The sequence below is a fragment of the Cnephaeus nilssonii genome (genome assembly GCF_951640355.1).
Source record: "Cnephaeus nilssonii genome assembly, chromosome: 3".
Lineage (NCBI taxonomy): Eukaryota > Metazoa > Chordata > Mammalia > Chiroptera > Vespertilionidae > Cnephaeus > Cnephaeus nilssonii.
The window spans coordinates 33911011-33934211 of record NC_137074.1 but is presented as its reverse complement, the minus strand read 5'-3'; the positions used below and the strand labels follow the sequence as shown (position 1 = coordinate 33934211).

General features: G+C 37.2%; 1 protein-coding gene across 4 annotated transcripts in view; it reads right to left on the bottom strand.

Moving 5' to 3' along the window:
- Positions 1–1125: 1125 nt before the first annotated feature.
- Positions 1126–23201, bottom strand: part of NLGN1 (neuroligin 1) — a gene marked incomplete at both ends in the record, with an annotated part of 670466 nt that continues 648390 nt past the window's right edge. For 3 of the 4 annotated variants that reach the window (XM_079766858.1, XM_079766857.1, XM_079766859.1), the window contains 3 exons: positions 1126–1948; positions 2761–3550; positions 6923–7135. In XM_079766858.1, coding sequence (XP_079622984.1) covers positions 1126–1948; positions 2761–3550; positions 6923–7135 — 1826 coding nt within the window. The remainder of the gene's footprint in view (positions 1949–2760; positions 3551–6922; positions 7136–23201) is intronic. The other variant, XM_079766860.1, reaches the window with a different exon arrangement.

Below are 23201 nucleotides of genomic sequence, written 5' to 3'. Positions count from 1 at the left end.
ATTTTGTCATGCAACATGAGTAAATCAATTAACTGAGAGCTATAACCAGAGTGGTAATTTGGGGCATCCTCATTTCATAAAAGACTGTTGCAAGTAACTCTTTGGACACACTTCACCTTACCAAAAGGAACAAAATACAGAGTAACAAAAACCACAGCAAATTATGGATCCTGTAACACATGTCCAATTAGGATTACATCTTTATAAATAATTTAGATGGGAATGAAAAGAACATTAAGAACACAGGAAATTGTTGTTCTGGGATTCATATCAGCGAGTATTCACCACTATACCTACAGTTTCTTCAAATACCTTTAAGAACTAATTCCTTCTATTATCAAAACTACTGTGAATTATTTTATTGTAATTACTTTTGCCCCTTAAAATCTTCTTTCGGTTCTGCCAATTGATGGAGGAAGCTTCTATTAAAGACTCCAATGGGATGAGAAGAATTTTAATTACGGCTTAATCAGCAGCACAGCCACCAAGCATATAGATTATCATGCACATCGTGCTAAAAATATCCAGTTTCCTGTATCCCCACAACTTTATACTGACAGCACTTATGTGATAATGTACCTGCCAGTCTTTAAACTTCTCTGTTTTACTGGCAAATTTCAGCATGAGCCTCCGCTAAGGACATTAACAGCATTGGTGTTTTGTGTACTTATCCAAATATGTAAATATGGTCTACACAATAAAACAGCTCCAAATAAAAACTGGTGAAAATTATCTGACATTCCATTGGTGTGTCCCTTGTGCATATTCATGGTTGTTTTTTATTTTTATTTTTTTATATTTCAGACATAGTTCTTTCCTGTTTGGTGTTCCACATGCCTAATTCCATTTTGTAACATAAATCTTCAAAAAATTAATTCTTGAATGTGAATGAAAAAGTATCATTCAGAACAATTGCTTCAAGCAATTGAAATTCATTTTTAGAGTTGATTTGTGTATATATATACAATTCATTTTTTCAAAACCCCCAAAGTCCTTGATATGTATATTCACATAATATTCCTCCTTATTTAAATAGTAAGAGTTTTGTAGGTTGAAAGCCAAGGAATCTTCAGTAATCTTTTACTGCAATCCATCAAAAAAATAGAGTTTGTTTCTGTTATCTGGCTATACCCTGGTTGTTGAATGTGAATGGGGGTGCGGATGGGGATGGGGCAGCGTATTGTTCTGTCCTCCGGTAAATGTATTGAATGTGTGTAAGGGTTGAATTCCTGGTATAGTGTTGGGAATCATTGTAATAGTGTTGGGTGTCATTAAAGGAACATCATCAGGTGACCTCCTCATAGCTAATGTGTAATCTGGGGGGCAGGCGGTCCGAAGAACCACCTCATGTGGATGGATGGACTCACATTCATGATCCAGATCAGTGTGCTTCATTTGGAGGGACATGATCTCCTCTTCTTGTGCATGGGTCAGATCGTTGGTAGTAGTACGCTGAGGGCTGCATCTCCTATGAACATCATGTCTCCTCTTATCCTTTTTGTAGTACAGGGCTGCAAATGCCAAGATGTTCAGAAATAGCAGTGAAGCTCCAACTGCTATAGTAACGCTCAGCTCTGTTGAGTAGTCCCTCTGATCCACTGAAAATGGACTTGGTTGTTGTTTGGGATCATCCTGCTTGGCAGTGGGAAAGGCTGATGTGACAGGTACAGAATTTTTTCTCGTAGGTCTGAAAGTGATGTCCGTTGATGGCACTTTAGTTGTTGTAGAGGTATACTGAGAAATGTCATTGAGATTATGCAGATGAGGTACCAGCTCCAACCAGAGGTTCACCTTATTGGCTCTATAATGTTCTTTAACTCTTGGTTTTAATCCAATATGGAGATAAAGTTGATCTTTCTGGGAATATCTGGTCCATGCTACTTCTTCAAAGCGGTTGGGTTTGGTATGGATGAATTTTGTGTCTTGAGGAACTGGTTGATTTGGGTCACTAAGAAAGAAAAAAGCAATTATGAGAACTAAATTATTTTATTCATTTTCTTAATAGAAATAGTACTAGGTTGACATCAAATTGAAGAGGTAATTCAGTCAGGCTTTAGAGTGTTTTAACAACAATTGGGTCAATTTAGAAGTATAAATCCCATTGCAGGCAGATTGCTTGATGGATGATAATGTAATTCGAGTAAGCCTCACATTCTTTTACAAATGGGCTACTATCTACCCAAAGATTTTAAAATTTATGTACCTATTCATTGTCTCATAGGCAAACTAACAGAGACAGCATGGAGTAGCGGAAAAGATAAGATTTGGAATTGGCAGGTGAGGATTTGAGTCCTAGTACTGCTACATATTAGACATAATTAATATCTAGAAGAGGCTCTGATAGCCTCATGTCCCTTCTCTGTAAAATGGGATTAATCATACTTGTCATGCCCACCTGTAGCTGGCAGAACCAAAGTCATATAGTTTTGCAAATTGGAGAGCACTATAAAAGAATATTTGTCACTATTGAATAACAATAATAATGTCTTACTCAAGTAAAACACCAAAATAAATTTAATTATTGAGGAGTGCAATATATATGTAAGCTTATTTAATAAACTTCTTAAAAGGTAAGAACTAATAAAGCACGAATTTTTGAAGCACCACAGTAAGAATTTTGAAGAAAAAAAAAGAAACAATATCCTGCTGTTATTAATCTATTAAATCATTTGGGCACAAAATGTATGTTATTTTTACTAGTAAATGTTTAAAGGGATTTTTGTATTAAATTATAGAAAATTTTATTCCTTAGGTACATACCCAGTTTTAGCAAAATTTGTCCAGTATGTCATTACAACTGCACTCAGCATCACGTCATTTTTGGAGAAATTGCAAGGAAATAACTCTGTAGGTCCAATCATGGGGATTCCTAGTACATAGGGAACCTCATCTCCATGAGCTGCATCAGCCCAAGCAGGAACCTGATCTGTTTGGCAATGATGGTAAAAGGCATAGAAATATGTAGGTGAACCAAAGTTTGAGTGAAGATCTGCTGTAGCAACAGCTGGTGCCACCCACTGATGGTCCGTAAACAAGGCCAATAATGTCTTCCTTCTGGTTTCAGGGTTATGACGGTCAGCCCAGTCAGTATACATGAATTTAATGGTTTCTCTCAAAACATCTTTGCCTTCCGGATATCCATATAAATTATCAACAAAATTGGAAACAGCAAAGTCAAAATCACTAGCTGATATACCATCATCACTATCTACTATATTTTCAACAAATTTTAATCCCTCTCCTTGGTTAACTCCTAACATTATATCATAGTTGAGAAACTCTCCTTGCTCCATCAATATCTGAGGGTCATCTGGTATTACATCACCATCAATCACAGGTCCAAAGGCTATGTGGTATCGTGCTGGTTGAATATCTTGGTCAACAAGTTCTTTGTAAGGCTTCTTCTGTAGGCATTCCACCAATTCTACTGTATCTGAAACATTGCAGCCAACTTTTGTGGCCAACATCCTAGCATATTTTGCAGGTTGGAAACTAACAGCCCAGCTGGAAAGGGCTGTTCCACTTTGAGCTATTGCTCGTTGAAAAAGTCCTATGGGAAAAACAACAAAGAATTTCAGATGACCTTTGAATAATGTTGTGGTAAAACAATAACATTAGATATTTCAGACGTGTATATAAAAACCCAGATACAACTCAAGAACAAAAGATAAAGACATTTTTGCTTAAGAGAAGGTACGTAAGGGCATCCCCAAGGTATAATGAATTAGAGAGGAGAACTAAGTCTTCTGCTCTGAGTTACAACCACTTTAGGGATCAAGAAGTATAAATTGTATCTGTCTCAAACAGGCAGTAAGCAAGGAGAGGAGGAGAATATGTAACTACTAGTGGTAAAAAGGCCCACATTTGTCTGTGCTCATCATGTAAACACCTATGTTATTATCAAAACCAACCAGATGGGACCAAGTCTCTCCCCACTATCTTTTCATCAGACTTTCTGTTGTCTTTTGAGGATATTTCCTCCAATTTGGCTGCATATGTCTTCCTTCAAAATGGCTCTGCATGCTTGTTTTAATCAGATTTTATTTGAAAAGGCATTGTTCAGAGCTCACATTGGGGCTGGGGATTTGCTAATACCCTGGGGATAGCCCTGAGGCACACAAAACAGAATATCACTTTAGACATACTCTTTTCAGCTCTTCCTGTCAGACATAGTATGCTGAATATTCATCTTTCAAACATAACATTTTCACTAGGTTAAAGAAAAAAACATCAGCAGAGGATTTTGTTGGGTGTGATTTAACTTCTTTCAGTTTTGAATGTGCACTGCTATGTTTTATCATAAAAAAATGCAAAGTACATGGTCCGCTGCTTTTCACTTAATTGCATTTAAAAATTACAAATCACAGCCCCATATGCAGTTTGATTAGAACTGCATGCCATTCAAATTTGCAAATGCACTTTATCTACTCATTATGCTATTTTCAAATAAAATCCTTGTGTTAAATTTATCTATTTTCTTTTTAAAAAGTACATTTGTTACCATTTTCCAAATGCAGCTTTGTAGACTGGTTATTTAAACACATGCTCAGTTATTCATATGTGTTAACGAGATAAGAACAGTTTTCACAAAGGTGCTAAAACAGTGTCTGAATTAGAAACAGAATTTTAGATTTTTCTCCAAATGCATATATGTATTCAAAATGCAGTCTATAATATGTTCCTAGATAATTCTAAAAACCATACTAATTTAAATTTGTTTTGGTTTCTGACATCTTTAAGAACATATTTTTAGTTTGCTAGAGCAAAGTATGCTAGAGTAAATGGTATAAATACAGATAATTTCAAAAAATTATATAGGCTATGTGTCAACATTAGCTCACAGAAATATTTTACTAATTAAAAACTTGACAACTAATATAAATCTTGTGATTTCTATAATATCTTTTCCCCTTTAAGGGACTTAATGACATTAACTATATATATATATAAAATGATTTTGCAGAAAATACCTATCATTAAATATAATCTGAAAGATGCCACCTAGATGGTATTGGGAAAACCGTAGTTTTTTATTAGTGAGAGTGCTTGTTGTGTGTACACAAGCTGTGATTGACTTCTGGTTGATATAGGCCTGAGCATTGCTACAGCTCTGGGGAGTTTACAGACTTTAAAGTCTGTCTGCACTGGAGACAGAATTAGCCCGATGATTTCCAGACATCACCCAAGCATCTCCTGGTCAAATCAGGCAGCTGTGTGGAGATAGGCTTAGGACTAGACCAAACATAAGTCCACTTGTGTGGCCAGGTATGAACAGATTCCCTTGAAGAGGCTGATGGAATGCTGTATTGTTGACTGTTTGCATAGCCATTTGCCACTGTTTACCATACCATCCATTGATAAATAGCGATGCTAGCCAATGAGCTAACTGATTCATCTCTTTATATGCAATGCTAGTTTTATACTGGCTGGAACTGGTTTGGGTGCCCATGTTTGCTTTACATTTACAAAAAGTTTTAGAAAACCTAGGAGGAAAGAACATTTGCAATCAAATGACCCTAAGAAGTCTAAACAGAATTATCTAATGTTAACCTAGATAAATATTGGCTTACTGTAGTCCCTAGCTAGAACTATATAATCTGTTCTATTAAAGAAAACAACTTTGTTATTTCATAATAAGCCATTTAATTACCAACCAAATCTCTATACAATTGGCAATGTTCTCATATGTGCCATTTTGTCATCTCGAGTCAGAACTCTACTACTACATATGAGATGTTACAGAAATGATGTCCATAATGAGGTCCATAATAATATGATATAATAATAATAATAATATGTAGTATATGATTCTCCAAATACATATACTCATTTAATAATTCGCTGATTTTTCAAAATTCCACATAAATGTATCTTTGATACCAAAAACAAATATATTTGGTGCTTATATCATAAAACTCAGTCTTACAAAATAAGATGTTTTATGAACACTTGACAATGTATATTTTATACATATAAAATGACAAAAAGTACAAAATATAAGATGGCCTATGCTGATGTCTATTTTCCATCTTTCCATCTCTTATGTGTGTGAAATGGAAAGAAACCATTTTTCTTTTTGCAAACTTCTCCAATAAAACACTTTCTGTTTTTGAGGATACAAGTTAATGATGTAAGTTGAATGAATGACTAAACTCATGGTGAGATGGGAGTCAATAAAAACACACACAATAACATAAGGAGCTTTGGGCAGGCACTTAAAAACGGTGTCAAGGCCAGAAAATGGAGACAAGAAAAACATTTCATGGGTTTAAGCAGCCTCAGTGCTCCATGCTGCTTTGCCAAGCTTTCGGAGGGAAAAACACTTTTGGAGTTGAAAATAGAAAAAAATCATAAATTCAGACCTATTTTTTTAAATCGAAAGCTCTACTAGTGACCTCAATGCTTTGACAATTTTGGATCATGCATGCAAAATAATCAGACATCTATTCTCCACTCAGACAACAAGTGAAAATCTCATTTCTAGACAAACTAGCTTATAGCTCCTTCTTTCTTACTAGCAAAGGGTTTTAAATGTCTATTGTCTTAAAAGTAGATTATACACAATCCTTAAATAAAAACACACCTTGTCTTTTATTTTGATTACTGAATAAACAGAGATGATAGAACTGTGAACATCCTTGATATTCCCTAAAAATCACCCTTTGGAGAAAGGAAAAGTAACTGTGATGTGAACCATTCTGAAGTGTGCTTGAAAGGGCTTTCTTACCAAGCTCCACAGGAGACAGAAAGTTTGACAAAAATCTGAACATGCATAAAAGCTGAAGAAACAAAATTTTAAACAGTTATTGAGTTCAACCTGACACTCAGTTTGAACAGAGAAATATATACAGAGCATCACATACTACTGATGGTGGTGGCATGCAGACACCAAAATTGTCAAAATTTGCAACCTGCATAATACCTTTGGTTGAATTGCTCCAACGGTTACCTTCAGAATAATGGGATAAAGTCAGCAGATTGACACACGAACCCCCAGCACCAGATCCAAAAACAGTGATTCTTAAGGGGTCACCACCAAAGAATCCAATGTTCTCACTAGTCCATCTTAAAGCCTGTATGAGATCAAGGAGTCCATAGTTTCCTTTTGCAGCCTGATCTCCTGTGCTCAAGAAACCTGGAAAATAAAAATAAAAAGACACCTTAGAAACACCCTTTTGATTTGACATAAATAAAATAAGAATTAAATCTAAGTATAACTGAAGCCTATGTTCATCAAGGTGAGTACATGTTCTTTAGTAAAAAAAAAAAAAAAAGAAAGAAAAAAATTATTTCCCACCAGAATTAAAAAAAAATACTTTAGGAAGAATAGTAGAGACTAAAATTTGAAAATTGACATTTATCTTCCCCAAGTTATCCAGGAAATAGGCAACAAGGGGCAGATAAAGGGAATGAAAACATTCTGAGAGACCTCAGGGAAAGATTCTAGAGGCCAAGTTACTTGGTGGGGATATTTGGGATAGTATCATGGGGCACATGAGAATGTGCTTTCGCATAAAACACTGTGTCAGTCCTCAGGTTGCTCATGGTCTAACATGGTTGGAATTTAAAGTATGTGTAGCAGAGTGGCAGGATATGAGGGTGGAGAACATGCGTATTTTTCTAAAACTTGTGCATAAAATCATATGCAACTCTTTGCATATATGTGTATGTACATTTTCATCAATAATGGCCCATGGTTAAGAAATAATCACTGTTAGAGGTAATTTGAGGCCACCTTTTGGAATACCTTAAATGCTAAACTGAGGAGATATGCACAATTAGAAAACAGTGTAGAAAGAAGGAGAAGGGATTAGTTAAAGAACATATATGCATAACCTATAGACACAGACAACAGTGGTGATGACCAGAGGGAAGGGAGGCAAAGGCTGAGTGGAGGTGGGAAAAGGAGGGAAAAATGGGGGCATCCATAATAGTGTCAACAATAAAAAAAAAAAAGTAAAAAAAAGTGTAGAATAATTGAAGATTTTTGAAAAGTTCTGATTCATATTTCTGGAATGTTTAAAGCTGTGCTTTATAGTGAATCTGATAATGAGGAGAAGTGTATGTTGCACAATAAAAAGAATGGCGTAGGGGAGAGGTTGTAGGGGTCTGAATTGACAAGGTGGAAAAGGCAATTGAAAAAAAGGAGATAGGGTCCCATTTGTTTTTTCTTTCATTTGTTTCCTTGCCCAAGGTGATATATCAGAAAAAAATATTGCTATAAGAAATGTCCAAGATTTCACTGCCTGTGTTTTCCTCTAAGATTTTTATGGTTTCAAGTCTAACATTTAACTAAAAATTTTTACACAGCAAAGAAAAATATCAACCAAGCGAAAAAACAACCCACTGAATGGGAGAACATATTTGCCAATGATACATCTCAGCGGTAAAAAAGAAGGAAATCTTATCCTTTTAGGACAGCATGGATGGAGCTGGAGAGCATTATGCTAAGTGAAATAAGGCAATCTGAGAAACACAAGTACCACTCATATGTAGAATTTAATGAAGAAAATAAACTAATAAACAAAATAGAAACAGACTTATAGATAGAGAACAGACTGACAGCTATCAGAGGAGAGGTGGAAGTGCGGGGAGGCTGGGTGAGAAAGGTGAAGGGATTAAAAACACACACAATATATTCATAGACACAGACAACTGTATGGTTATTACCAGAGGGAAAAGGAGGTAGGGGGAGATAGAAGGAGGTAAAAGGGGGATAAATGGTGATGGAAGAAGATTTAATTTGGAGTGGTGGGACACACAATGCAATGTACAGATGATGTACTATAGAATTATACACCTGAAACCTATATAATTTTATGAACCAACTAGAGGCCTGGTGCACAAAGTTTGTGCACTTGGGGGGTCCCTCAGCCTGGCTTGTGCCCTTTCGCAGTCCAGGAGCCCTCAGAGGATGTCTGACTGATGGCTTAGGCCTGCTACCCACAGGGAGCAGGCCTAAGCCGGTGGTTGGACATCCTTAGCACTGCCGCGGAGGTAGGAGAGGCTCCTGCCACCACCACTGCATTTGCCAGCCATGAGCCCAGCTCAGGGTTTCTGGCTGAGCAGTGCTCCTCCTATGGGAGTGCACTGAACACCAGGGGTTAGTTCCTGCATTGATTGTCTGCCCCCTGGTGGTAAGTGCAAGTCATAACGACCAGTCGTTTTGCCGTTCAGTCAATTTGCATATTAGCCTTTTATTATATAGGATGTCACCCCAATAAATTCAATAAAAAAGTAAATAAATAAATAAAAAGTTTTAAAAGAAACAAAAGGAGATAGAGAAATTATGGTGGCAGTAACAGCTGAATGACTTTAAAAAATATATATATTTTATTGATTTTTTACAGAGAGGAAGGGATAGGGATAGAGAGTTGGAAACATTGATGAGAGAGAAACATCGATCAGCTGCCTCCTGCACACCTCCTACTGGGGATGTGCCCGCAACCAAGGTACATGCCCTTGACCGGAATCGAACCTGGGACCTTTCAGTCCGCAAGCCAACGCTCTATCCACGGAGCCAAACTGGTTAGGGCTGAATGACTTTCTTATGTAGTAGGTCCTAGAATAATATTATTTCATGCTATGTCATGATAATAGTGACATGCCATAATAGGAACTTAACTCTTGTTTATATCAATTAGTCTGTGGTAAAATTGGTTTTGTTATAGGCCATTTCCCTTAAAGTCACAGAACCTATGGATGACATTAAGTGAGGGCTTATCATATATTAAAGTTATAGAGAAAAGAATAAAAAATACTACTTTTATAACTCTTTAAGCATATTCATTCATTTTTCTGACAATAGTTTTTATACTATATTTGTTATAACTTTTAAAATAAACATCTACTCTACTGCATTTGGTATAAATTTGGTAGAAAATATAAAAAGTATTTCATAAAATATTCAATTTTATAGACTATTTGTATATTATGTAGAAAATATTTAGAGATATATTACATGTAAATTGGTTAAATATATTCAATTAATTAATTTCTAAACTCAACAAATTTATAGAATTAATTTTTAAAAATTGAATTTATTCCTTTATTACAGAGCCATTATAGAAACTCAACATAATGGGTCAATTTAATGGTAAAAATTATTTTATCCAAATTGTAAAAATGTACTTCACAATTACATTTGTGAAAATTAGGCTGTGATAACAATACCTATTAAATGAGTAAAATACATCAATACCCACAATGAATCTATGGACAAGAAGTGCTTTAGGATCATTATAGCAAGCAACAGATTTTGACAAATATGAAGAAATGCAGACAATTAGTTCTTCTTTTCTTACAAGAATTAAAATTCTAAGGAAAAAACCCCACCATAATCTCTACTCTATTGTGTACATACAGTATACATGTGCATGTATGTATGTGTGTGTGTGTGTGTGTGTGTGTGTGTGTGTGTAATGCTGAAATATTAAATCATCCTTGAGATGGAGATTGACTTTTAAAAAATAGGTTCCAAGTAAAGATAGCTTTCTGGTCATACTCATTACTTTCTATTGAATCTGCATAACAATGTAAGGAAATTTTCATGGGATCTTTTTATGTAAAAGAACTTTCAAATACTCAATGGTCATATAAATGAGCATATTAAAATGCAATACAGAAACATGAGAGGGAACTCTTTTAACTTTATTTGCTATTAACTGAATTGTTGTGTAAAACCTATTAGCTTAAGATCCTGAAGGAACTTATGGCACTACTGATAGAACAAACCCTGAAAACAACATTATGAAAATATTATTGTGCATTAGATAGCAAGGCTCTTGAAGGATAAAGGAGGAATGAGTGAGTGAGTGAGTGAGTGTGTGTGTATGTGTGTGTGTGCTAGAGAGAGCAGTTAGGCAATCATGCAGGTAGGGGAAAGCAGTTAGGGGGATCAGGCCAGCAGGGGAGAACAGTTAGGGGGATCGGGCTGGCAGGGGAGAGCAGTTAGGGTGATCAGGGAGGCAGGCTGGTGAGCAGTTAGGAGCCAGTGGTCCTGGATTGCGAGAGGGATGTCGACTGCAGGTGTAGGCCTGATCCCACAGGTAGTCCCCTGAGTGGTCCTGGATTGGAGAGGGTGCAGGACGGGCTAAGGGACCCCCTCCTGTGCATTAATTTTGTGCCCCAGGCCATTAGTAATTAAATAAAACTGTAGCTCAGCTAAGAACACAAAATGAGAAAAGTTAAATAAATCACTGCCTCAGAAGATAAAGTTTGCTAATTACCCAATGATGTGCATTGGAAGCATTCTTTATACCTTGTCATCCAATGAAGTACTTTATTCATTTAAAGTTCTGTTTTTAAATTGTTAGCTTTGGTTTCCTTAACAGAAGAATCATTTCAGATCACTCTAGTCGGAACTTACATTGCACTGCTCAACTATAGTCCAACCATGGCAAAACTCAACTTTGCAAAAGATCTGAAAGTGTTGCTTATTTTCATAATTACTTTGGAAAAGGTTGTTTCTTTAGTGTCACTGAAATTATTCTTAACAGATCGTCATTCACATTCTCTGGCCTTTCCTGACCTTCAATTGTAAGCTCCTAGAGTGTGTGACTAATTGATATCCTAATATATATATATATGTGTGTGTGTGTGTGTGTGTGTGTGTGTATACATCTATCTATACACATATATACATACAGATATATTCCACACCATGTAGTTCATTCTATACATAAAGAAGTAAGTAAGAAATCTTCTATGTTCATCAATGCCATCATATGAATACAGATAAGTGCAGTCAAATTGATAAATAGTTTAACATAGAGACCATACTAAGCATTAAAGAGCCAGCCTTATAGACATGACATTTTAAATAAATAGTAATGAGGCATCCTTCTGGGAACTTGGGAATATAGATCAGAAAATAACTCATGAAGGATTTTGCATCTTAAATATAAAAGGATTTAAAACTGTGTGATTAATACTTAAATTCCTCCCAACTGAAAATGCAACTGGAAATCCCATGTGCTAACTCTGTCTTATTAGTTGCTATGTCCAATTGTTTTTTCCTTGTATTCTGTCTCTGTCTCTTGCTTTCCACTCATGTCACTGACTCATTCTAGGTCTTTCTCTTTTATACTCATGAAATCCTTCTACTAGTCACTCAACCTCCAATGTTCCAGCAAACAAGTTCTACCTTCTAGTCTGTCACCAGACTTGCTTTTGAAAAATATTCTGTTCTAATGGAGAGACATTGCTGTATCAAAGTAAAGTCTTCATGTAAGACATAATTGGATACTTTCCCCTTTTCTTCCCTTTAAGTCAAGATCGTTTAAACTATAATGTTTTAAGATTCCCCAAATTGGAAATTTGGATTCTACATAAGGAAAACACACACACACACATAATACTGTTTAATTATCTATCACCTCTAGCTAGTTTCCTTGCTGTTATGTTCTCTTGAAAGTTAGTGTCTACTTCTTTATATGCATCATCTGGCAGAAACTTTCTCTGAAATGAGGCTGATATCTTAATATCATATAATTTCGTGATATTTTCAAAATTTTATATTTTGGTACAGTTTTTTTATTATTTATTTATTTATTTATTTGGAGATAATGTGCTTTTTAATGGCTCATCTTGGGAAAGATCAAACTGAGTGACTGGCCAAGGCTTCTGGCTCCTGACAGCTGGACATGAAGGCATATAAGAAAGATGCCTGGAAAGAAAACACCTGTAGTGTTTCCCTATCATTCAGCCCCAAAGTCCCAACATTTTCACCATCTCTGATGTAAACAACTGAGGTTGATTCTTCTGTGTCATATTCAATTTTAACATTTACAACTTCTTCCAAATGGAACTAAAATATTAATTTTAACCAATGTTTTCTGAATATAGATGTCGTGGAGAGAAAACAGCCCCAATGTGCTTAGCTCTGAATTATGTTCATTATCTACATTTCAAGAATGGTCCAAGATACTGGGGAAAAAGGACCCCCAGACACAGCCACCATCCCCTTTATTCTACTGCCCAACCTAAGGCTCTTAATGGTCACACTTCTTGGTCTGCAAGTCCAAAAACCAAAAATAGCTTATCTAACATTCCCTGAAGTAGGTTATTGTGTACTTCTTGTCTATTTCAATTTGGAAAACAAAACTGGTATCAAACCTGACAAAATTCCAATGCTTTATGAATAACTGCTCTCACAAAGAAGGGATAAAGGAGAAATCTCCCTTCTAAAAAGGCTATTCAAAGAAATCACATTGTTCATTTCTAATTGTTCTGATTATGCAGGAATGTGTCTGATGATTTAAATGCATACTTTGCTTCAAAACATGACATTGAGGGAGCCACAATGGCTCCATTTAAGAAAAGCCTTCAGAAACTATATATTTCAGAACTATTCTATACTAGAGGCCCAGTGGACAATTTTGTGCATGGGTTGGGTCCGGCCAGCTTGCCCCAATCAGGGCTGATCTGGCAAGGCAGAGGGAGGGGCCAGGGGTGGTTGGCTGGCCAGCCCTGCCTTCTGGTCAAACTCCCTGTTGAACTTCTGGTCAAGGGGACAATTTGCATATTAGCTTTTTATTATATAGGACTAGTGGCCCAGTGCACAAAATTCATGCACATTAAAAGGGAATTAGAGGAAATATTTCAATATTGCTATTTGCCCTTTCTCTATAATAGAAATGTCAGAGAAAATTAGTAAAATGTATATGAAAATCTTCCTTCTGTCAGAGTCTGGGGTGCACCACGGGACCCAGAGTCAAGTCCCTGCCCGCCCGCTTGCACCTCGAAATCGCGCGAGACCCAGACCCAGTCGGCCCCACCCCCATCAAGCCTCGCCAGGCGGGGGTCACAGCCTCAGGTCCCCTGGCCTGGCGCTGGGTGGGGAGCGTGGCCTCAGGTCCCCCAGTGCAGCCTCAGGTCCCCCAGCACAGACTCAGGTACCCTGTCAAGCCCCACCAGGCAGGGGGCATAGCCTCAGGTCCCCCAGCCTGGCACCAGGCAGGGGGTGTGGCCTCAGGTCCCCTGGCCCCGGCGCTGGGGAGAGGGGCACAACCTCAGGTCCCCCAGTACTCCTGCCCCGGTGCGAGGGCATGAGGGCGCGAGGGTGTGACAACCATTTGCATATTAGCTCTTTATTATATAGGATAGCTTCAGGAACAATAAAAATTCTGTAAATTCTATCTAATGCATATTTTGGTCTTGCTTATGTGATTCCATTGTAATGTGAATGTGTGTGCACTTTGTAATTTATTAATTGTATTTATAACTTGTTCATATTCTTTATTTTCTCTGAACTGTGTGCCTGCCCCACAATGGCCATTCTATACATATTTGCTGAATGAAGGCCGACATCAATGCATTAAAATTCTATTAGCACATAGGGGCCAACAATTAAACTTTCCAAATGAAAGAGGTCTGTGTATGTATATTATTTCTTAGGTGACAGCAATAGAATGGGAATTTAGAAGACGATCCTTTCTGCAGCCAATCTGCAGAGAAAAGTTCTTAGCTATAGAGTGTGTGGCAGTAGCTTTAAAGGGAGAAAAAAAGGACAGTACTGGGTAGGGCCTACCTGAAGAAGAAGACTATGGACCAGCAAGCAAACCCAGATTATTGGCCAAAGAACATAAAGTTTGAGAGGCATTTGAGATTTTCTTATTTGTGATGTGAAAAGAGCACCAGACTTAGTAGGACAGCTTGGGTGTATAAGCAAGTTACCATGTGTGAACCAGTTAATTAGCACCTCAGAGTAGTAGGGTACATACTACTATTAATCTTTGTCGCAAGATTAATAGTAGTATGTACCCTACCAAGTTGTCATTATTAACCTTTTGCACTCGGATGTCGAGTGTGACTCGACACGGTTAGCATCGGTAGCAGCTCTTTTTATACTCTTTGAAAGTATCAATAATTTGAAATATAAAAAAATCCAAATAAATAAGTTTGTATGAAAAGAAACTGCAGTTTTTTATTCTACTGCCGCTCTTTGTAAAATCTGGGGTATTTAAAAAATTAAATCCCGAGTAGAATAAAGGAATCGAGAAAAAAGCAAGCGAGAACAAAGGGTTAAAAGACTAGAGGCCTGGTGCAAGGAATCCGTGCATGGGGGTGGCGTGGGGGGAGTCCCTCAGCCCGGCCTGCACCCTCTCGCAATCCGGGACCCCTCGGGGGGTGTCTGACTGCTGGTTTAGGCCCGATCCCAATTGGGCCTAAACTAGCAGTCAGACATCCCTCTCACAATCCAGGATCACTGGCTCCTAACCATTTGCCTGCCTGCCTGCCTGATTGCCCTTAACCACTCTGCTGGACTGCTTCATTGCCCCTAACCTTCACCTGTCTACTTGATCGCCCCTAACCACTTGCCTGTCTGCCTGATCACCCCTAACTGCTCATCTGCCTTCCTGATCACTCGTAACCTCCTCTGCCTTGGCCCCTGCCACCACGGCTTTGTCATGATGGATGTCCGGAATGACATTTCTAAGGTGGTTCAGCTGTCTGGTCTAATTAGCACATTACACTTTTAGCATTATTGACTAGAGGCCCAGTGCACAAAATTCGTGCAGGGGGGGGGGTGTCCCCCTCAGCCCAGTCTGCACCCTCTTCAATCCGGGATCCCTCTCACAATCTGGGACCGCTGGCTCTTAACTGTTCACCTGCCTGCCTGCCTGATCACCCCTAACTACCTCCCTACCAACCTGATCACCCCTAACTACCTTAGCCTGCTGACCTTATCACCCCTAATTGCCTCCCCCCTGCTGCTCTGGTCACCCCCAACTTCTCCCCCCTGCCAGCCTGGTCACCCCATGCAGCCTGCTGTTCAGTCATTTGGTCATCCCTCACTAATCCCCCTGCTGGGCTGGTCGCCCCACGTGACCTGCTGCTCAGTTGTTTGGTCATCCCTCACTAACCCCTCTGCCGGGCTGGTTGTCCTATGCAGCATGCTGTTCAGTTGTCTGCCTGGTCGTTTAGGTCGTGACAGCCCCTGGCTTTTTATATATTAGGATGGTATTCTGGCACACAAGAGTGTTTAACATATGTTGGGTAAAAATGCTTTGTTTTTAATCATCTAAATTTGACATTCTATTTTGTTTGTTCATTTATATTGTTCTTTAGATTCCACATACAAGTGAAACTATATGGTATTTGTCTTTCTCTGACTGACGGATTTCAATTAGCATAATACTGCTAATTGAAATTTGTCACTCCCGCTATTGTAAATGGTAAGATTTCCTTCTTTTTTTATGGTTGAGTAATATTCCATTGTGTATATGTACCACCACTTTTTTTTTTTTTTTAATGATCCACTAATCAATTGATGGGCACTTAGGTTGATTCCATAGCTTGGTTATCTATAATAACAAAGGCATAATAAGGTAATTGGACTGGACAGCTGAATGACCTTTCAGATGTCATTCCAATGTCCTTCAGGATGAAGCTGCAGTGGCAGGGGCTGAGGCAGAGGCGGTTAGGGTCGATCAGGCAGGCAGGCGAGCAGTTATGGATGATCAGGCAGGCAGGCAAGCAGAGTGGTTAGGGATGATCAGGCAGGCAGGCAGAATGGTTGGGGGCAATCAATCAGGCAGGCAGGCAAGCGGTTAGGAGCCAGCAGTCCCGGATTGTGAGAGGAATGTCCAACTGCCCTGAAAGATTGGGACTAAACCGGCAGTCAGATATCCCCTGAGGGGTCCCAGATTGCAAGAGGGTGAAGGCTGGGCTGTGGGACCCCCCACCCCATGCACAGATTTCGTGCACTAGGCCTCTAGTTGTGAATAATGTTGCAATGAATATAGGGGTGCATATATTCTTTCAAATTAGTATTTTTGGTTTTTATAAATATACTAGAGGCCTGGTGCACAAAATTCATGCCCTAGGGGGTCCCTCAACCTGGCCTGTGCCTCTCACAGTCTGGGACACCTCTTTCCTTACCACCCGCCTGCTTGCTGCTCCTTACCACTCAGCTCACTGCTCCTTAGCACTGCTGCGGAGGCACGAGAGGCTCCCACCACCACTGTGTGCGCGCCATCCATGACCCTTGCTTCTAGCTGAGCACATTGACCACCAGGGTCAATGAGTGTCTGCCCCCTGGTGGTCAGTGAGCATCATAGTGATTGGTCATTCTGGTCTTCTGCTGTAATGGTAGCTTAGGCTTTTATTACATAGATTACATAGATACCTAAAAGTAGAATAGCTGGGTAATAAGGCAATTCAATTTTGAACTTTTTGATAAAACTCCATACTGTTTTCCATAGTGGCTGTTCCAATCTGTATTCCTACCAACTGTTCATGAGGGTTTCCTTTTCTACACATTCTCAGCCACACTTGTTTATTGATTATAGCCATTCTGACAGGTATAAGGTGATATATCATTGTGTTTTTAATTTTCATTTCTCTGATTATTAGTAACATTGAGAATCTTTTAATATGTCTATTGGTCATCTGTATGTTCTCTTTAAATAAATATCTATTCAGGTCCTTTGCCTGTTTTTAAATTGGTTTGTTTGTATGTTTTTTGTTTGTTTGTTTTTAGTGTTGAGTTGTATAAGTTCTTTATAAATTCTAGATATTAACCCCTTATCAGATGTATCATTGGCAAATATGTTCTCTCATTCAGTGGGTTGTTTTTCATTTTGTTGGTGGTTCCCTTCGCTGTGTAAAAATTTTTAGTTTGATGTACTTCCATTTGTTTATTTATTTTGTTTCCCTTGCCCAAGGAGATATAGCAGAAAAACTATTACTAAGAAAAATGTCATAGGTTTTACTCATAGTAGGGGACTTTAATACCTCATTGACATCACTGGATAAGTCCTCTAGACAAAAAATTAACAAAGAAATAGCAATCTTAAATGACTCACTAGATCAGATGGAACTAATTGACATCTTCAGAATATTTCACCCAAAAGCATTCTTCTAGAGTGCTCATAGGACTTTTTCAAAGATAGACCACATATTAGGACACAGGCTAAGTCTCTTCAAATTCAAGAACATAGAAATCATACCATGCATCTTCTCAGATCACAATGGCATAGAACTAGAAATCAACTACAATAAAAACAATAAAAAATCAAACACTTGGAGGCTAAATAGCATGCTATTAAACAATGATTGGTTTACCAAAGAGATCAAAGAAGAAATAAAAAGCATCCTGGAAACAAATGACAATGAAAACACACAATCCAAAATTTACTGGACACAGTGAAAGCAGTCCTGAGAGGGAAGTTCATAGCTCTACCGGCTTATCTCAAAAAACAAGAAAAACTGGTAATAAATGATCTAATCCTACAATTGCCTATGTTTTCTTTGGTAGCTTTATGGTTTGGAGTCTTACATTTAAGTACTTAATTTAGTTTGAGTTATTCATGCAAATAGTTTAAGCAGGTGATCTAGTTTCGTTTTTATGCATTTATCAGTCCAATTTTCCCTACATCATTTATGGCATAGATTATATTTACACCATTGTGTGTTCTTGTCTCCTTTTTCAAATATGATTGAAAGAGAAACTAATAAAACAATCCCAATTTACAATTGCATAAACAAAACAAAACAAAACAAAACAAAACAAAACAAAACAAAACAAAAAACCTAGGAATGAATTTCACTAAGGAGGTAAAAGACCCGTACTTGGAATATTATAAGACACTGAAGAAAGAAATTGAATAAGATGTTAATACATGAAAACAAACACCATAGTCATGGATAGGAAAGATTAACATTGTTAAAATATCTACTATACAAAGCAATCTATATATTCAACACAATTCCTATCAAAATACCAATGACTTATTTCACAGAACTAGAATAAATAATTAAAAAATTTATACGGAACCACAAAAGACCATGAATAACTACAGTAATCTTGAGAAAGAAGAACAAAGTTGGAAGAATCACGCTACATGATATCAAACTATACTACAAGGCCATAGTAATTAAAACAGCATGGTGCTGGCATAAAAACAAACATATAGGTCAATGGAACAGAATAGCGAGCCCTGAAATAAAATGTTTTATTTTTGAATACTTTCAGTACTACAGAAACGTTTCAAGGATGGTCTAGAAATTACCATATGCCCTTAACCCAGATTTCCCACATTTCAACATTTACCTTTCCTTGCTCCCTTCCTCTCCCTCCTTCCTTCCTTCCCTCCCTTATTTCATCCTTTCTTCCTTCTTCTTCTTCTTCTTCTTCTTCTTCTTCTTCTTCTTCTTCTTCTTCTTCTTCTTCTTCTTCTTCTCTCTCTCTCTCTCTCTCTCTCTCTCTCTCTCTCTCTCTCTCTCTTCTTCTCTTTCTCTCACCTCCCTATCAATTTTGGAATTACATAATACATTTATTTTTCTATTTAATATCCTAAATATTGAACAGTTTGCTGATCTCTCTTTGTTTTTCTTGATCTTCACATTTTTTCCCTGAAGAATATAATGTCAGTTATTGTGTAGAATGTCCCTCAATTAGGGTTTGTTTAATATTTCTCAAAATTATATTTCATCAGGTTATGAGTTTAGAAATAATGTTGTGTTCAACTCAATGCAATACAATAGGAGGCACCCCATGTTGATTTGTCCCATTTAGTTAAGATGGTAATTTCCAGGTTTCTCCAATATTAAGTTACTATGTTTCATTTTTACATTTAATAAATATAGACAGATTATGTTAAGACTATGTAAATGTCCTGCTTCTCATCACACTTTCTTTCACTAATTTAAGCATCTGTTCATGCTTCTTATGTGAAGCAAATATTAATTTTATCATTAATTTTATTATTAGTTGAAATTGGTAGTAAGAAAAAGATTTCTATTACCTCCAGTTTGCATTCATTATTCATTTATTCATTCACTCATTTATATTGTTATGAATTCATGGGTTCTTATTTATTCTAGGGGTTATAATCTTTTACTATCCTTTAATTTGATACTCAAATTGTCCCTTATTTGGCCAGTGGGATTCTGCCTTTTATGTCATTTTGACATGTTCTCATCATCTTTCAACACATCCTTACGTCTCTTCGGTAAAATAAAAAAACATCATTTTTGCAAGAAACCGCTAATTAGTGTTGGGGTCTTAGTCTTTGCTCTGGTTAAAATATTTGACTAGTTAAAATTTTTGAATTGTTTTTCATGTATAAAGCAAATTGATGTTTAATTAAATTTACAAATTAATTTAATAAAAGTAAATTAATTAAACTGATAAGAAGTAATTACAAAAATTACCAAAAAATTAATAAATACAGAAAGCAGAAAAGAAGCTTATTTCTGAATTTTGGAATATAAGGATATCTCATTTGTGAAAAAGTAGCATACAATGAGGTAAAAACACTCATCTGGAACAACACTAATTAATCTCACAAACACCACATATACAAGTATCAACACACCACTATACACACACAAACACACATGCACACAAACGGATACCTACAACAATAACAAAACTATAACTCAGCCTAGCTAAACATGTTTTTAATGACTTCAAGTTTTTGAATTACGGAAAGAACATGCCAATGTGCATAGCCTAGATGATGCCACTAGAATAAAATAAAGTCAATGTGTAGAGCAGGGGAAAGGATTCTCCCTCTAGCACTTCAAATTCACTTTGAAAACTGTAACAGACAGGAAAGATGTACACACGGTGATTCAGCACCCAATCCTTCGGTTACCTCCATCTGAGCTCTGCCACGGTGAATTGTCGCTTGAGCATTGGTCTATCTTCCTACATAGAGAACATCTTTGTGTTCTTCACACTTAATTACCATTGAATAATATTCCATATAATATTTAATAAATATATAACAACTTCCTAGTAGGGTTTCTATCCTTATGCTCTCTTGCCTGATGATACATGTAACTAAATGAACTGGCCTTTCACTTAATTGTCAAAATACCCTGGGAATAGGAGAATATTAATATACACAATTCTCAATTTTAGAACCTCTTCTGTAATTTAAGAATAAAAATATATATATAAAGATAATTAGTAACTGATTTCTTTTTATGCACAACCTAAATACAGTTGGACTACTCTATGTTTACAAATACCAGAAAAATATGGTGCCTTTCATGACATTATGTAGACACAATTACTCAGAAGAAACTACCCAGAAGATGGACTTACTAAAAATATGTTTATTTTTGTTTAATGTAATTATTCACAATTATGGGCATAATAGTTAAATACAAAAGTATAAACAAGAGTGGTGTAAGTATTCTACAACAAAGGGTCTAGAAACATGTAGATTGAGAAAAATCTCAGATTAGTAGTGAAATCTAAATTACACTAAGCTATTTCCCAATAATCTGATCTCAAATAAAACTGGAATGATAATCCTAACTTCTCAGGCTCTCAAAATTTTAAATTCGAAATATCTTTTTTAAAAAACCCAACTTTTCCTGGGGAGTTTCAATTAGTGGTTCTTAAGAGACAAGCGTGTGAACCCTAGATTAAGGCCATATGGTATGCATTACGGAGCAGCTGCTGGTGTACCGAAAGGCATTAGAACAGGGAGCCGGAATATCCCGAGGCAAGCCACTAATACCAGCTACCAACATAGCAGCACCAGCAGTTAGCCTCGGGTCATCTTATTTACTAAAGCAGAAGGGATATATGATAGGTCTTAATTAGATGTGAACAATAAATCCACCTAATAATTAAAATTCGAATTTTTGCTTTTGTGTTCTGCTCAAGCCTATGTAACATGGCATGATTGTCCCCTGCAATCCTTAAGAAGTATTGCCTGAAGCCCCCAGTCTATTGCTGTGTTTGTTAACCAGCGGAGGAAATTATTCATGTAACTTGGCCTTCAGTTAGAGGAATTGTTCAAAAGTTTTCCTAGCCTAGCAATTCCTGCAAGTAGCTAATATGGATCTTCAGCTCAGAGGGTCATAGAATGCTGTTCAATAGCGAGGAAATATTGAAACACGTACAAGGTCAATTTAGAAGAAGCAGTGATCTGAATCTCTCCCCCTCCCCCCAGGGTGCCCTCACATTAAGCTTGGAATTGTAATTGAAAATAAATCTTTCATGTCTGGGTGACAAGTCTGAGGTCCTGTCCCGGGTGCAGTTTTCACTAAGCATTCTATTTTCCAGCTTGAAGTCACTGTCCTTTTCAGCTGCCTTGACCTGCAATGCCACAGTAGGATGTTGGCTGCCAAGTGATTAGCTATTCAAGGAAAAAGTGAAACAAATCTCTGTATTAATATACATGAGGGGAAATGAGAGAGAATCTGAGACTGGAAGGCACAGAGACTGATGTTACAAGCTGTGCAGTAAGGCATACTCCCCCAGATCCAGTAGCGGGATCAAACCCCAGAGAGGAAGGGTGACATTTGGCAGAGGTGGGGCAAGAGACAGCTGCCATGGGTTGAAGTGACAGCTTGATTTCTGTAGTACTTAATGTAAAGAGTTAGTCTTTTTTTTTTTCCCCCCCAGAATGAAAAGAGCACCTTGTTATTATGCCACTGAGCAAAAGGCATATGCGTGCAGAATTCAATCTTTTTTTTTTTTTTCTTTCACATTGAGGATTGGAGTGGAGCTATACTAAAAGGAAGGCATGAGTTTTTTTATTTTATTTTAATTTGCTAACTTACAAAGCACTTTACAACAATTAGTAGCTAGTGAGGAACCTTATATAGCCTATCTTCCTTCTGTTAGAAATCTCCCTTCTTTCTCTTATCAGATAATCAGGAAGATCAATTAATATTACAAATATAAATCTTTTAAGGATAATAGTTCATTGAATCAGCATTTGTTGGGCACCTACTCTTTGCCTGGAACTCTGCTAGTTACTCAATATACAAAGTTTAATAAGATTTGTTCCCTGTTCTTCAGAAAGTTAGGTTTCACTCGAATGTTTCCTTGAATGTATTCCTTGACCTTCCTGCAATCTCACCATGAAGACAGTGTGAAAGAGTTTTTGGATTCTACCTTCTGAGTCAGAATATCTGGGGGAAGAGCCTAGACTGGGGGTGGAATCTGCACTTTTTGCAAGTTCCCAGGTGATTTTGATGTACACTAAAATTTGAGAACTTTGATGTCTTAAAGGTAAAGAATTCTTACCAAAAAATTAAGACTGGAAAGAACTTTAATAGCTAGTGCAATCAAATTATTTTACTGATGAGAAACTGAGGATCAGAGTACCTATAAATTGCCTGATGTCACTTGGCTGGTCAGCAACCCAGTTTTCAGTGCTCGTGCAGGGTAAACACTAGATTGTGGGTTTCTTTATAAAAAAAAAACACCTAATTAATTAATTTTA